This window comes from Rhinoraja longicauda, chromosome 8 (genome assembly GCF_053455715.1).
Source record: "Rhinoraja longicauda isolate Sanriku21f chromosome 8, sRhiLon1.1, whole genome shotgun sequence".
Classification (NCBI taxonomy): Eukaryota; Metazoa; Chordata; class Chondrichthyes; order Rajiformes; family Arhynchobatidae; genus Rhinoraja; species Rhinoraja longicauda.
The window spans coordinates 60,446,760-60,464,367 of NC_135960.1; the positions used below are offsets into that span (position 1 = coordinate 60,446,760).

At 41.3% G+C, this 17,608-nt stretch overlaps 1 protein-coding gene across 1 annotated transcript in view; it reads right to left on the reverse strand.

Annotated features, from left to right (window-relative positions):
• Positions 1-17,608, reverse strand: part of LOC144596024 (uncharacterized) — a 239,457-nt gene that overhangs the window by 124,453 nt on the left and 97,396 nt on the right. Inside the window, exons 2-6 of the mRNA XM_078404094.1 lie at positions 10,616-10,810; positions 4,822-4,838; positions 3,166-3,198; positions 2,864-2,896; positions 10-63 (exon numbers count right to left, since the gene is read on the reverse strand). Of these exons, the coding sequence (XP_078260220.1) occupies positions 10-63; positions 2,864-2,896; positions 3,166-3,198; positions 4,822-4,838; positions 10,616-10,810 (332 nt within the window). The remainder of the gene's footprint in view (positions 1-9; positions 64-2,863; positions 2,897-3,165; positions 3,199-4,821; positions 4,839-10,615; positions 10,811-17,608) is intronic.

Consider the following 17,608-nt stretch of genomic DNA (forward strand, 5'->3'; position numbering starts at 1 on the left):
ATTACTCACTGTTGGTCCCTTTGTGCCTTCCCTTCCTCTTGGTCCATTTGAACCTGGTGGACCCTACAAAAATAAATGTATTAGTGGTGAAAAGCAAGTTCAGAGCTTAGATTAATGCATTTGAATTGTTGAATAAATAAGCATTGAGATTAAGGTCCCTTAAACGCATCTACTTTCGTCTTGGCAGTTATCTGTTAAAATGATAAATGGAATTGTTAACTAATCAACACAACTGTATTTATCAATTAGTCTAAACCATAGTTATACTAGAAAAGTGGCATTGACGCTAACTATAGTCCAAAGTCATTCTTTTAAACACCATACAAGTAATGTGGAGATGAGGAACACAGAGCCAGACCTAGCAAAGCCCATGCAAAGTCCAATGGCCCAAGCAAACAAATAAGATAGATCTGGCTCTGCATTCCTCATCTCCACAGTAACATCATTTTGCTTTTTATTCTTCAGAACAAGGATTAGTAATTAATGACATTTACAACTATTCAACCATTGTGACCATGTCCATCAAAACTAAAGTTATTAAGATTACTTCCAATTAAAGGGAATATACTTTTCTTCCCACAGCGGTTAACCACCTTTCTTCATTAACTAGGGTCTTAGTTGCCTTTCATAATTTCACCGTCTCTTCATCAATTTTGTGCATTTTTAAAATAAATATTCAAAAATGCACACAATTGATGGAGATGGTGCAATGGCCATAGAAATATTTGAATCTTTCCAAAGAGTAACCATTTCTAAGTGAGTCAGAGATGAATTAATAAAGCATGGAAGGCCAGTGGCCAACATCAAAGTCAAAAAGCTCCACAGTAGGAACTCGAGAGAGCACGTGTCATGTTCTCATTACGGGTGACACATTGTGCTGTCATTTGTCTTTCTTTTGAATGTATCCTGGACTGCACGGCTAGTCCTAATTTATCATCCATCCTTCATTGCACTTGAACTGAATGTCTTTTCAGAGGCCAAATTCACTTGCTAGACATTTTCAGAGATCAATTTCACAGACATTGCAGTCGACTAGAATTACTTGTAGAATGGATAGGAATTATAGATTTTGTTCAGAACTTCAGGAGCTTTGGCCGCCCCGATCACGGGAGCTTCGATTGCCCGGCGTGGTGGCTTCGATCTCCCCGAAGCGGGAGCTTTGATCGCTGCCTGCGGGAGCTTCGATCACCCCGACTGCGGATGGTTCAACTGCCCCAACCGCGGGAGAATAAAGAAGGAAGAAGATTGGACTTTAGTGCCTTCCATCACTGTAAGGAATGTGGAATCCACAGTGGTGGATGTTTATGTTAACTTTTATGCAGTTGCGTGCTTGTTGCTTTTTTTTAGTATGGCTGGATGGTAAATCGAGTTTCACTGTACCTTAATTGGTACACGTGACAATAAACAGACCTTTGAAACCTTTGAATAGGATAGCTCTTTTAAATTAACAATCCGTGTCAGCTATTAGACAAAATTAGTTAATTAGCTGTACTTAAGTCCCCCATAAAAACATGTGCCTCCAGATCATCTATCTAGATTCCTCAATCACCCATGAAGTGGTATAACCATTGAACTACCAATATAATTTATAATGATTTTGTGGACCAACATCTTTAGATGCAGATATTGTGTGTTTTTATGAAACAGGGGCAACAGAGAGCAGAAACTGTGGCCAACGTCTAGAACTTCAAGAATACCTCATTTCTATCTGAAGAGATAGCTTAAGTATTTCGAATGTTGAGCATTGGCTAATTTGTTTTGGAAACCCTGCCAGAATTATAGAAAAAGTGGGTGGAATTCTTGCATTGCACGTACAATCTGGCACAGACATACCTATAATTACCAAACGGTGCACAAATTGCACTAGAGTTTGTGCTGCTGTTCAAAGATGAAATGCTCAAGACATTTACATTAGTCACAAACAAAAAATATTGCCATCAATCACTACCAGAGGCCAGGGCAAATTAACATAATTGTGGACCACTATTTTCCTTCAAGTAAATAATCGTTGACAAATTCAAGAATATTGACTTGTGTTTTAATAATATAGCTGAAAATAGGTTTTCCAAATGTTATGAGCAATTTTAGTGCAAATCATTCACAACTTGTCTGTAACCTAATTTCAAATCACTGAAAGTGACTAAGAAAACTATTACTATTTCTTCAAAGTTCTCAAGTTGTTTATTTTATAACTTTCAGGATGTGTGGATAGGTGATTTGTTTGCCTAAAGCAACTAAAATTGTAGAGCTTCCTCAAATAATGACAATCAACCTCAATCATGAATATATTTCCATCAAGTTCATCAAGGATGCATTTGAATTGCATAGATGCAGAACAGGGTGTATTAATAAAAGTTGCTTCATGCGTGACTGCCCTTAGAAACAATGACAGCCAATTTTCTCCAGCAACTCTCCAAAGATGCATCACATCAGAATATTGATATTCCAGGGGTCACACTTTAAGAATAAGGGGTAGGTCATTGACAACGGAGATGAGGAAAAGCTTTTGCACTCAGAGAGTTGTGAATCTGTGGAATCAGAAGGCAGTGGACACCAATTCAGTGGATGTTTTCAAGAGTGAGTTAGACATAGCTCTTCGGGCTAACAGAATCAAGGGATATGGGGAGAAAGCAGGAACGGGGTACTGATTCTGGATGATCAGCCATGATCATATAGAATGATGGTGGTGGCTCGAAGGGCCGAATGGCCTACTCCTGCATTTATTTTCTATGTTTCTATGGTTCTATATCAGGTTTATATTTGTTAACACAAATGAGACATTCTCACAGCCCTTAAGTGATCTCATTTGACTCCCGAAAGGAAATCAATTTTTATAACACTAAGTTAGAAAGATATGACTCACTGCTGGGCCTGGAGGTCCTCTTATTCCAACCACCTGTTAAAAGTGAAAAAAAGTGAACCTTCAGTGAACAATGAAATTGACAGTGAACAGTATCATCATTTTAGTTATGCACTGGGCACTTTCTCACTGTGTTTCATTCATTTAATTCAAATTTTCAATTGTTGATTACTTAAAATGCAAGCCTAAACATTTAAATGTCCAGCTTTGAAAAAATGTTGCTGCCAACAGCATCACAAATAGCTATTCTAAGAAAGAGATAAAATCCAGTGAGAGTGAAATGAGACTATATTAAAATTACTCACTCTGCGGACATCCCCAGGTTCACCTTTCTGTCCCTGTAAGAGAGGGGAAAATATTAGTTCAAAATTAGACCGTGGACCCGTTGGGCCCAAACCTCTCCTGCATTGGTGCAGCACCCTGTCCTCTCCCCCTCCCCTCAACCCCCCCTCCCCTCTCCCTTCTCCCCCACTCCCCTCCTTTTAAACTTAAAAATGTGAATAACTTAAAAAATATAACACCGATTTCAATAAAACTACTTGCATTATCACTAAAGTGACAATGGTGAGCAAGGTGGGCCTAAAATTGTTGCGCTATCATGTACCGTTTTGGCTGAAGTTCAGTCACGAACAAGATAACAAACGAGAGTTTTAGTATATAGATGGAAGGATCAGGTAAATCAATAAACATTTAAACTTCAAAACATTACCCTTTCTACAGAGGTGGAAACCCACTAAGCTTTCTGTGTATTATCCTACAATGGACCTGATGTATGAAAGACATTGAATGTGACCCTATCTAAACAGGTTTACAACTAAGGCTACAAATCTTCTATCCTTTCTAATCATTCTTATTTTGATTTTCTATATTTCCACATAATATTTTTAAATAACGTGAAACGATAATAAGGTAAGTATAAATCTCTTTGTAAATGCTTTCATCGATTTCGACACCGGTGTCTCTAAGTGGTGCAATTAAATAAAGGTTGAAAATAACGCATTACTTTAATATTTGTGTTTTTTTGACCAGAGCAATGTGCATGGAAAATGCAATTTTGTTTCACAAAATCGTGTAGTCAGTAGCAGAGATACTTCCAGGTGCTGCTAATGGCTCCTATAACAAGCACTGTGAATATCCAACTATCAACTATCGACTACATTAATCAGGTATTCACAAGCCATGGTGAATTAAATGTGATCTCTGCCAATCTACAATTCTCAGTGACACTAATTTTACCTTTCTCTACATAACTTGCTGTCAATCATTATCTGTTGAAGTCCTCCTGAGTTCACACTTAAGAGTTCTTACAGTCATCAATCCAGAAAATAAAAGACAGTTCTTAAATATATTGCAAGGAGTGAAAATAAACGTGAGAATACACACAAGGATAAGCCAGAAAAAAATTAATAAATTAAATATTTAAAAATAATTTTACACAGATGTGAAATTTATATCCAAAGGGAATTAAAAAAGAACACTGAATATTTTGTGTCTAAAACCAGAGAAGTTGTTAGACCATAATTTTATATTAAAAAATAAGCTACACCTCATTAAAAAAAAAAAGTGTTTTCAGGTTTTTTTCTCATGTGAAAACGGTCAAAAAAATGATGTTCCTTTCATTAATGTAAGAAATGAAGAAGCAGAATACAAAGGGGTGAAAGTTGTTTTGAGTGCTGGCATCAGACGGTCAGTTTAGTTTAGTTTATTATTGCCATGTGTACCGAGGTACAGTGAAAAGCTTCTTTGTTTCAGCATCTGGTCGCACACTATAACTGATTTTCATTGACCATTGGCAGAATGTTAAACGGACTGCCAATGCACCAACCCCTATTTTTTTATTGCTTCCCAGGACAAATTTTATTCCAAATAGCTTTAAGTCAAAGTCACAAAACAATCCTCATCCACTTCTAGAAATAACATTGCATTTCACTGATTTAAATATGTGAAAGAAAAGTTCTTACCTTCTCTCCTCTACCTACTGCAAAAAGAAAACCAGAAATTAAATTAGACTACTCCTCATTTAATTATCAACTTATTTTATATATTTATTACCGACAATTATGAGAACATCTATGAATGTATCGAATACTTACGTGTTATTTTACTTTCTTGCAATTGTTTTCTTTATTATTCAGAGAACTATTGTGATTATAAAGCCGAAGTCTGAATTTACCATTGTTCCTGCATTAGCACTGAAAGATTGGAAGTTCATTCAATAGCTTGTCAATTTGTCTGCACTTGTGTCCCTCCCAAGTCCGTGTGCCGCTGCTGGCTGGCACCAGCCAACTGGACTTAGAAACATAGAAACATAGAAAATAGGTGCAGGAGTAGGCCATTCGGCCCTTCGAGCCTGCACCGCCATTCAATATGATCATGGCTGATCATCCAACTCAGTATCCCGTACCTGCCTTCTCTCCATACCCCCTGATCCCTTTAGACACAAGGGCCACATCTAACTCCTCTTAAATATAGCCAATGAACTGGCCTCAACTACCTTCTGTGGCAGAGAATTCTACAGATTCACCGCTCTCTGTGTGAAAAAAAACGTTCTCATCTCGGTCCTAAAAGACTTCCCCCTTATCCTTAAATTGTGACCCCTTGTTCTGGACTTCCCCAACATCTGGAACAATCTTCCTGCATCTAGCCTGTCCAACCCCTTAAGAATTTTGTAAGTTTCTATAAGATCCCCCCTCAATCTTCTAAATTTCAGCGAGTACAAGCCGAGTGTATCCAGTCTTTCTTCATATGAAAGTCCTGCCATCCCAGGAATCAATCTGGTGAACCTTCTCTGTACTCCCTCTATGGCAAGAATGTCTTTCCTCAGATTAGGAGACCAAAACTGTATGCAATACTCCAGGTGTGGTCTCACGAATGCCCTGTACAACTGCAGCAGAACCTCCCTGCTCCTATACTCAAATCCCCTCGCTATGAATGCCAACATACCATTTGCTTTCTTCACTGCCTGCTGCACCTGCATGTCTACTTTCAATGACTGGTGTACCACGACACACAGGTCTTGTTGCATCTCCCCTTCTCCTAATCGGCCACCATTCAGATAATAGTCTGCTTTCCTGTTCTTGCCACCAAAGTGGATAACCGCACATTTATCCACTTACCCAAGTGACAGTTCTATTTCAGAGCAGATCGAACTTTCCAAGGCCTTGGTGAACAAATTTTCCAGCTTATAATCCTTCAATATTTTTGCCACCTCCAACAGGATCCCATTACTGGCCACATCTTCCCATCTCCAACCCTTTCTGCTTTCTGCAGGGACCGTTCCCTCCAAAACTCCCAGGTCCACTCGTCCCTTCCTACCCAAACCATCCTCTCCCCAGGTACTTTCCCCTGCAACTGCAGGAGATGCAACACCTGTCCCATTACCTCCCCTTTCGACTCCATCCAAGGACCCAAACAGTCTTTCCAGGTGAGGCAGAGGTTCACTTGCACCTCCTCCAACCTTATCTACTGTATCCTCTGTTTCAGGTGTCAAATCTTTCTACATCGGCGAGACCAAGCGCAGGCTCGGCGATCGTTTAGCTGAACACCTCCGCTCAGTCCGTCTTAACCTTCCTGATCACCCGGTGGCTCAGCACTTTGACTTCCTCTCCCATTCCCAATCTGACCTTTCTGTCCTGGGTCTCCTCCATTGTCAGAGTGAGGCCCAGCACAAATTGTAGGAACAGCAGCTCATATTTTGCTTGGGTAGTTTACACCCCAGCGGTATAAACATTGACTTCTATAACTTCAGATAAACATTGCTTTCCCTCTCCATCCCCTTCCCCTTCTCAGTTCTCCCACTAGCCTTACTGTCTACATTCTATCTTTGTCCTGCCCCCTCCCCTGACATTCGTTTGAAGAAGGGTCTCAACCCAAAACGTTACCCATTCCTTCTCTCCAGAGATGCTGCCTGACCCGCTGAGTTACTCCAGCATTTTGTGTCTACCTTGGTGAACAATCTGCATCAGGCTTCCTCACTTTGGTAAATTAGTCCAATGAGCCTCAGGCTATCACTTTCAAGCATATGTTGCAGGCACATTAGTTACCTGGTGCTGGACTTTCAGAGTGAGACAATTTCTCGGTATTACAGCATGGAAACAGACTCTTTGGCCCAAATCTATGGGCCCTATCTACATGACCTATCTAAATACATCCCTTTGCCTGCATTTGGTCCATATACCTCTAAATCTTTCCTGTCCATGTACCTGCCCAAGTGTCTTTTAAAGACTATTAAAACACCTGCCATAGTTACCTCGCCTAGCAGATCATGCCATTAAACTCTACATCCTCCAAGTGAAAAAGTTGCCCCCTCAGGCTTCTAATAAATCCTTCTCCTCTCACCTGAAACATGCCGTCTGGTTCTTAATTCCCCCACCCTGTGTAAAAGCCCCTGTGCATTCACTCTATCTATTCCCCTCATGGTTTTATACACATCCATAAGATCACCTCTCTGCCTCTTGCATTCCAAGAAGTAAAGTCTTATTCCAGAATTAAACAATAAAACAAATTATCCATAGGTCTCTCCTGATACTATGATTTGCTTTTGGTTGTAGAGAATATAAGAAGGAACATCTATGGGCCATTCAGTCGATGGTGCCCCGCTCAGGCTGATAGTTTACCTCAGCATCACATCTGGCCCCATAGCAGAAGCGTCCATGTCACGGGGCTGGAAACTGGAAGTGTCCTGAGTTAATTCTGCTACCACCATCGTCTATTGCACAAGTGATGGCTCCCATTGACTGTCACCGGAAGCTTGCACCCTTTTCAGGGCGGACAATGACAGTGATGTAACATTTGAAACATGGATGATGGACACGAAAGAAGAAGAAGAAGTAGCACCACATCTGTCCGCTAACTACAAATCTCTTGATTCAGGTAAAATCACAAAGACACACTGATCTCTGTCTTAAAGATTCTCAGTGACCGAGCTTCCCCATTCCTCTCGGGAAGACGATTCTAAAGATTCATTTTCCTCTGGGTAAAGAAATGTCTTTCCATCCCTGTCCAGAAACACCAAATCCTTTTTTATGGGACAGTTTTATCTACAGCCGAGAGAAACATTGTCCTGACATCTACAGTCCAAACCCCCATTAGAATTTGGTTTTATCTCTCATTTCTTCTGCTTCTAGAGACTATAGCCCTGTTGATGTAAACTAATTAATAACTCATTTTTAATATTAATTATAATTAATTTAATATAAATTAATATAATTTAACAATTTGATATAAATTAACTTAATATTTTAATCATTTAATTAATAATTTAATATAAATTAATAATGGCCTGAAGTAGGGTCCCAACCCGAAAAGTCACCTATTAATGTTCTCCAGTGATGCTGCCTGACCCATTGAGTTACTCCAGCATTTTGTGACTTTCTTTAATTACTCTCAATGTTGTCGTTTGATATAGGAAGAATTTTTGAAATGGAAATGCTTTATTTTCATTATTGCTAGTGGAATCAGAATCAGTGGTAACCAATATACTATGCTCGGAATGAATTATTCACCTAAAATGAGTATGTATTCAGGAAAACACAAAGTGCCTGAATAACTCAGTGGGTCAGGCAATATCTCTAGAGGAAGTGGATAGGACCCTTCTTCAGACTGAAAAAATGTTCCAACCTGAAACGTCACCTATCCATTTCCTCCAGAGATGCTGACTGACCCACTGAGTTATTCCAATACTTTGTGTTTTACTCAAGAATCCAGCATTCGTAGTTCCTCATGTCTCCTTATATTCAGGAAATGTTGTGTGCATTTCCTTTATAGTCTATTTACACAGTGACTTTAGTTTTTATCAATGATTCCAAAGAGAACTCCTGAGGTGGACCAAAGCTTTAAAACAACTTTTTACTTCAGTCAGATTGACAAACATTTTAGTTTTAGAGAGTCTCTATGTCCTTACACTCAGGATAATTATTGAAAACTCAGAAGCTGGATGTTTCTCTCATTTAGCAGTAACATTGAGATCCGACAGCTATAACCTAATTCGTCTTTGCAACCATTGCAGGTCTATGGAAGCTTTTTTTTTCCCAGCTGTTCCACTCCTTTGAAGATCAGAAAGTAAAAAAGTTCTTACTGTAATTGCATGATGTTTTAAAATAGGTTTAGATTTACAAAAAAAAATCTGTTGGGATGCGGTAAAAAGCTGCACAAATTCAGAAATACGTGTAAATGCTTCATGGAAGTTAGAATAATTAACCATTTAAGAAATAATCTGCACTGCCTTGTACCTTTAGGGAGTAGCTTTTACATTCATTAAATCTATTCAAACTTCCATCTAATTTTTCAGTTCCATGTGCTTCCATTAAGGTGATTGCTTCTCATTTTTGCTCTGTCTAAATTAGAACAGTCCTAAAATGTTTATAGTTGTGGTGGAATGTTAATTGTGCTCATGTAACATTGACCCATTAGCTATTTTAGCATCCCTTAATGTTATGTAGTTTTTGTGTAAAGCTGTAGGCATGTACATAAAAACCACAAGAGTTACTGATTGGAATGTGCCTGGCCTGTTTAAACAAAATGTTTTCCGATAAACTCAGTTTACTCTTCACTGTTCTTCTTAAAACGGCAGGCGGAGAATGTAAAAACAGCATTCTTCGATGTAGATAATTTCTCAAACATGTCTTGATCCAGTGGAATTAGTAAGTCAAATGTTCAAAGAAATGTGATGGATTACAAAGATAGGATATCTTTAAAGGGATGTGGGCCAAATGCGGGCAGATGGGACTAGTGCAGATGGGGCCTGTTAGGCGGTGTGGGCAAGTTGGGCCGAAGAGCCTGTTTCCATGCTGAATGACTCCATTACTATAAATATTCAGGGAAAATATTTAGTCAGGGGGCGTATTGACCAATTACAATATAAACTCCACATTAGATCTTATCCAGAATATAGTATGTACTTCTGAGAATTGTGCCTTAGAGATTCAACAGATTCATTAGATATTGGGTCGTAAAAATATAAGGTAAACATGAATTCCCTGGGGTACCAAAGGTTACCAGATAATGCAGGGGTTTTTTTTAAGCACGAAGCAATGAGTACAGTTATCCATTGTGGACCAAAGATGAACAGCTAGTTAGGAATTGAATGATCTGCTCCTAAGCATTAGATCATAGAACAACATAGAACAGTACAGCACAAGCACCTGCCCTTCGGCCCACAATGTCTGTGCCAAATTTGATGGAAAGACCATTGCCTATCTATCTGCACATAACCACATCCTTCCATTCCCTGCATGTCCATATGCCTATCCAAAAGTCTCTTAAATGCCACCATCATATGTGCCCCAACAACCAAACCTGTAGCATGTTCATGGCACTCACCACCGTCTGTGCAAAAATAGTCGCCTCACATCTCTCCTTTAAATTTTACCCCTCTCACCTTAAAGCTGTCCCCTGGAATATTTGACTTTTCCATCCGGGTGTACAAGGTTCTGATTGTCTACCCTATCTGTGCCTCAGAATTTTGAGTACTTCCATTAGGTCTCCCCTCAACCTCCAGCTTAACAGAGAAATTGAATTAAGTTTGTCACAAAGCCTATCTTAGCCTATGATAGGATATAAATATTTATTGAGGGAAAAAAAACATGATTTTTACGTCTCAAGTTGAAGACCATCAGGTCAAATTATTCAGACATTTCTTGAAATGAAAATAAGATGCAAATCAATTGAACAATGCAATTGTAGAAGGAGAGGAAGCTTATGTCCATAGGTTTTCTACTAAGTACACTGTGGGTTGCCCACTGCATGCGTACTCACTTGTTTCATCAGTTAGACACACAGGACAGCAAGTTCCAAATGGGATGTGCGGTCTTTCGCAGTTATGTAGATCCTCACAGGTGATCTCATCGCACAGTACTATTCCTTCGTCACACACACAAATTTGACAGGCCTCTGGTTTCCAAACATCTTTATTCTGGTAGGACTGGCCAAATTGAGTGCAGCTTAAAGGATCTAGAGTAAACAGAGGGAGGGAAAAAGAGTGTGAATGATTATTTGGGATTCATGTCAGTTCAATGCAAAACATACATCAAAATACTGTTCAATTTCATTCATTTGTATCATAGTTCCAATACTTTCATGATTGTTCCAGTTTAGAGACACAGCATGAAAACACAGGCCCTCTGGCCCAATTAGTCCATGCCGACATTAATCTCCTGTTCACATGTGTTCTATGTAATCATCCTCATCACCTCCCTACACACTAAAGGCAATTTGCAGAGGCCAATCAACCTACTAACCCATATGTCTTTCGGATATGGGAGAAAACCCGGGGGAAATGTACAGGATCACAGGGAGAACGTGCAAACTCCACACAGACAGCATCCGAGGTCAGGATTGAACCCGGGTCTCTGGCGCTGTGGGGCACATTTCTACTAGCTGCATCACTGTGCTGCTTAAACAAAGATTGGAATAAACAGGAACAGGGACATGTGCACTACTGGAAATGAGAGAAAAATCTGAGTAATTTTCAATTAGGCCCGACACTTAGTTCCACGAAATGGAAAGAAATTTGCAATTGACGCATCTGTGGTTAATGGAAAATAGTGATGAAGTGGCATTGAATTGTCTAATATGATAAGGAGTAAGAGGGATACAATCACTCATTAACTTTATTTATAAACAGTGAAATGTACTTAAATTATTGGTTTTAAGAAACTTGGTAAATTAGGAAGTAATCTGGGACTGCCCAGGATGGGCGAACATTCTAAGCTAAATTGTACAGCTTTGTTGCAATGATCTATATTCATGCCCTGGACCCTCTCTCTTACAGAGAGGATATATGTTCAGGCAACCCATCATAGCACCTCCAAGCAGCATGCAAATTCCATATATGCTCTCACAAGCAGTCAAGGAAATTACACCATCAAACCACCCACTTCGTTAATAACGTCATGGTATTTTCAGTAACCAGGAAGTTAATGAATCAGCCACATGGATACCAGGGCTACAAGGGCAGGTGCTTTGCTCTTTATCCCGCTCAGCTTCCAGCTGCATGATAGAAGTTGTCATCGGAGCTATCAAGTACCACTTAATCTCCATTAACCCACTTATCGATGCAGTTTGGTTTGTAGCTTCATCGTGTGGAGTGGTGACGTGAGATGAAAGTAATTGCTTTGCCACAGAGGCAGCATTTGACTGAATGTGTTTTATCAAGGAGCCATGGTAAAACCAAAATCAATGGGTATCAAAGGGACAAAAGTCAAGTCATTGGAATCAAACTTCACACAAGAATGTGGAGGTCAGAGGTCAATTATCCCAGTTCAGGACGTCAGTGCAGGGCAATATCCTCAGCTCCATAAATGTCAGCTTCTTCATGAAGGACCTTCTTCTATTATGATCTTCAAAGAGGGGATACTTGCCGATGATACCGCACGTTTGTAGCCCAACAATGGCGGTTGGTGCGGTATCAACAAGAACAAGAAGTAGATTGCACAATGTTCCATTCCATTCACAACTCAGGGCGGCACGGTGGCGCAGCTGGTAGAGCTCCTGCCTCACAGCGCCAGAAGCCCAGGTTCGATCCTGACCTCGGGTACAGTTATGTGGACTTTGCACATTCTCCCTGTGACTACGTGGGATTCCTCTGGGTATTCCTGTTTCTCCCACATCCGAAAGGCGTGCGGGTTTGTAGGTTAATTAACCTCTATAAATTGTCCCCCATTTTGAAGGGAGTGGATGCAAGAGCGAGATAACATAGAACTCGTGTGAACAAGTGAATGATGATCCATATGGACTTGGTGGTCCAGAGGGCCTGTTTCCACATTGTATCTCTCTAAACTCCATGGCAAATTAAACAGTTCATGCCTGCCTACACCAAGGTATCAACAACGTGGAGTATTAAGTAACCTTCATGCACAAAGATATCCGACAATAATCGTAGAACGTAGAAACATAGAAACATAGAAAATAGGTGCAGGAGTAGGCCATTCGGCCCTTCGAGCCAGCACCGCCATTCAATATGATCATGGCTCATCATCCAAAATCAGTACCCGGTTTCCTGTTTTCTCCCCATATCCCTTGATTCCGTTAGCCCTAAGAGCTCTATCTAACTCTCTCTTGAATACATCCAGTGAATTGGCCTCCACTGCCTTCTGTGGCAGAGAATTCCACAGATTCACAACTCTCTGGGTGAAAAATATTTTCCTCATCTCAGTCCGAAATGGCCTACCCCTTATTTTTAAACTGTGACCTCTGGTTCTGGACTCCCCCAACATCGGGAACATTGTTCCTGCATCTAGCCTGTTCAATCACTTAAGAATTGTATATGTTGAGTTCCCATTGACAGAACAGTCTGCCCTAAGCATTCATTTTCTTCGCCATCGGTTGAGTGGTTGCAGTGTGTGCCCTTCACAAAATACACTGATGTTCCTTGTCCCAGCTACTCGGACCCATTCCCCAAACCTTTGACCTCTATCACTAACAAGGACATGGACAAAGGACAGCAGGTATATGGGAACTCCCCTATCTGCTGAGTCCCCATCCAAGTTACACTCCATCCTGATTTACCTTCATCATCATTATATCTGAAGCCTGAAACTCACTACTAAACAATAACATGGAAGTACCTTTCCTCAGCGGACTGAAAAAGTTCAGAAGGTGACTTACCTTTTTAAGCATAAATATGAAAGGGGATGGACAATAAATGCAGGCCCTGACAGCAATGTCCAGACTCCAAAAAGCAATAAAAAACAAGGCAAAAAATGTTGGATAACTCAACAAGTCAGGCCGCGTCCTTGGAGAACATGGATAGGTGATATTTTGTGTCTGGATCCTTCTTCAGACTGTAGGAGGGTCCTGAGTGGAAATATCACCTATCCAGAGATGCTGCCTAGCTCGTTGAGTGACTCCAGCATTTTGTGTCTTTCTTTCGAAAGTTCCTTGTCAGCATACCAATAAAAAAATACCTGCGTAAATGTTTGTCTTATAAGTGCAATGTGACCCATTAAATATTTGTTTGTTACCATGCAATCAAAATAGCCAACACTTTATTGACCTAATCAAAAAGTGACCATTATTCACAGGAGAGGCCAATGGTCATACTGTACTTGGGACTGTTGGATTCATGGAACATTACCTATTTTAAGAAAGTGATCAAAAGTATAAGTATTGAGCATTAACTGTGTAGGAAGGAACTGCAGATATTGGTTAAAACCGAAGACAGACACAAAAAGCTGGGGTAACTCAGCAGGGCAGGCAGCATCTCTGGAGAGAAGGAATAGGTGACATTTCGGGTTGAGACCCTTCTTCAGTCTGAAGAAGGGTCTCGATCCGAAATATCACCTATTCCTTTTCTCCAGAGATGCTGCCTGACCCGCTGAGTAACTCCAGCTTTTTGTGTCTATCTTTGTGCATTAACTGCCCACAATTTCAAAAATACCTTACCCTTAAATATATTTCAAGGGGCCATATTTGTTAGTGAGTAGAGGAGTTACATTTTGTTCTTTCAATTTTCATGGTTTTATTCATTCAACCTTGATTTACATTCAAGAATCAAAATCAAGAGCCAATTTTTTTTCAGCTTTTTGCTGCATGAGCATAAACATAACATTTACTGGAGAAGGGAGCAAAGTATGGACCATGTATTTGCATTGAGGTTCCCGTGTGAAAGATGTGCATGCCAAATCACCAGGTGTGGTATTTTATGCACGTCTCATCTATATACAAAAACTCTCGTTTGTTATCTTGTTTGTGACTGAACTTCAGCCAAAATGGTACACGATAGCGCGACAGATTAAGGCCCACCTTACTCACCATTGTCACTTTAGTGATAATGCAACTAGTTTTATTGAAATCTCTTATGCAGCATATTTGTCGTCATCGTGGCTATCCCTCGAGGTCGAAGATGATGGTCTACGTTCCGTTGTTTTTATGAACTCTCAGGTGGGTTATGAGTCCAATCCTGGCTTTGAAAGTTCTTCAGCATTCAGGGCAGGTAATTCCAGATGTCAGATCGGGCTTTGGTTGTTGCTGCCTCTCTTTCCGTTTACTTCTCTTTTCTTCTAATTCTGTGCATCTGTTGGCTTCGAAGGTCGCTGTTCCTTTTTGGATGATGGTTCCCCAGAGTTTCCTGTCCTTGACATTGGTTTCCCAATTGTCGATGTCGATTTCACATTTCTTCATGCTGGCTTTTAAGGCATCTTTGAATCTCTTCTTTTGTCCGCCTCTTTTACGTTTGCCTTCTTTACGCTGGGAGTAGTAGGCTTGCTTTGGTAGACACTCGTCTTCCATCCGAACAACATGACCGCTCCATCTTAGTTGGTTCTTGATGACGAAGGCTTCAATGCTTGATGTTTTTGCTTCATTCAGCACACTGACGTTGGTTCTTCTGTCTTCCCAGCTGATATTTAAGCTGCTTCGAAGACATCATTGATAGAATTTTTCAAGTGTTTTCAGATGCCGTCGATATGTTGTCCAGGTTTCTGATGCATACAGGAGCGTTAGAATCATCACTGCTTTGTACACTAACATTTTGGTGTCTGTTCGGATGTCACGATTTTGAAAGACTCTCATTCGAAGACGTCCAAAAGCTGTTCCACCACACTTTAGACGATGTTGGATCTCGTCATCAAGGTCGACATTGGAGGAGAGGTGACTTCCAAGGTACGGAAAGTGATCCACATTTTCCAGGGTTGATTCATCAAGTTGAATTGACGGTTCTTTACGATTCGTCTCAGTTGGTGACGATTGGTAGATAACCAGAGTCTTCTTGTAGTTGATGGTAAGGCCAAGTTAGTGTATGCACTGTTGAAGGCAGTCAGGATCTGTTGCAGATGATTTTCTGAGAGAGCTGCAACACAGTTATCATCTGCATATTGGAACTCGATGAGGGAGCTCGTAGATGTCTTAGTCTTGGACTTGAGAAGGGCAAGATTGAAAAGTCTGCCATCTGTCCTGTAGATGATTTTGATCCCTGGGGGTAGGTCGTCCATGATGATGTTGGATGGTTGTCGCAATGAAGATGGTGAGCAATGTTGGGGCAATCACGCATCCCTGTTTCACTCCTGATCTGACTAGAAATGGCTCACACTTGCTGTTGCTGCCCATGACTTTGGCAAGCATGTCATCGTGGAGGAGTCTCTGGATTTGAATGTACTTTTCAGGACACCTATAGGTGGATAGGAGGTCCCATAAGAGTTCCCTTGATACCGAGTCAAAGGCCTTAGTGAGGTCGATGAATGCCATGTTCACGACATTTTTCTTGTAGTTGATGTATTGTGAAGATCACGTCGGCTTTTCCACATGATGGTCTAAAACCGGCTTGTGTCTCCAGAAGGATCTTCTTGACTAAAGGCTTGAGTTGGTTGTTCATGATACGGGCGAGAACCTTGCCTGCTGTTGCTAACAGGGAAATTCCACGATAGTTACGGCAGTCAGATCGATCGGCTTTCTTTTTGTAGTTGGTAACGATTGCTGAGTCTCTAAAGTCTCCTGGTAGATCTTAACTTATCCACATCTTGATGAGAAGTTGATGCAGTTGGTAATGGAGCAGGTTACCTCCAATTTTGTAGACCTTGGCTGGTATTCCATCGAGTCCAGCTGCCTGGTTGTTTTTCAAGGTTTTGATGGCTTCCTTGACTTCTTCAAGTGATGGTATTCTGCTTAGGGAGTCGCCAGCAGGCTGCTTTGGAATGTTGTTGATCACATTCCTGTCAAATGAGGCGGTTTGATTTAGAAGATCTTCAAAGTGCTCCCTCCGTCTAGAATTGATGTCAGCATTGCTCTTCAGGATTGTGACCCATCTTTGATTTTGAGAGGGGCTTGACCGTGAATGGCTTTAGTTGCATTGAAAAAGCCTCGAGTGTCATTGGCATCTGCTAGTTGTTGGACTTCCTGAGCTTTCTCCCTCCACCATTCGTTTTTCAGGTTTTGGATGCTTTTCCAGACTGCAGCCTTGCATTCCTGATAGCACTTCTTTTTGGTAGCCGACTGTTGGTCATTTTGTGAGGTGATGAAAGCTTTTCTCTTTTCATCGATAAGTTGTTGGAGTTGTTTGTCATTATCGTCGAACCAATCGTGATGTTTTTATGACTTGAACCCAATTGTTTCCTTGCAGGAGGCGATGATAGTGTTCTTTAATAGATTCCAGTGTTCTTCGACAGACGGTGGGATTTGTTGGGGCAGTTGCTCTTGAAGTTTTTGTTAAAACTTCTGTACATGGTTGATGTCTTGAAGGATGCCAAAATTGAATTTCTTGATAGTGTTCTGGTTTTGACGTTTACTTTTCGGCCGAATCTTCATTCTCATGGTGGACAAGATGAGACAATGGTCTGTCCAGCACTTGTCGGCACCAGCAACGGCTCTTGTTTTCAGTACCTCACTGTGGCTCCGGTCACGTGTGGCTGCGCCTAATGGCTGCGGCTCTCTGGCAGTCTGTTTGTCTTTTTTTTGTGTGTGTCGGTGTTGGGATGGTTTTTGTTTCTGTTTTTGGCTGTGCATGTGTGGGGGGTGTGGGGGGGTGGGGTGGGGGAAACCTTTCTTTTATTGGGTCTCTTCCCCGGGGCGCAGCTCGGCCGCGGGGCCTTCCATCGCTCGCGGGGCCTTCCAGCTCGGCCGCTGGACTTAACATCGCCGGCGCGGCTCGGCCGCGGGACCTAACAGTGCCCGGCGCGGCTCGGCCGCGGGGCCTTCCATCGCCCGGTATGGCCGCGGGACGGTTCAGTGCTCGGTGCGGCTCGGCCGCGGGGCCTTCCATCGGACGGTGCGGCTCGGCTGCGGGACTTAACATCGCCGGCGCGGCTCGGCTGCGGG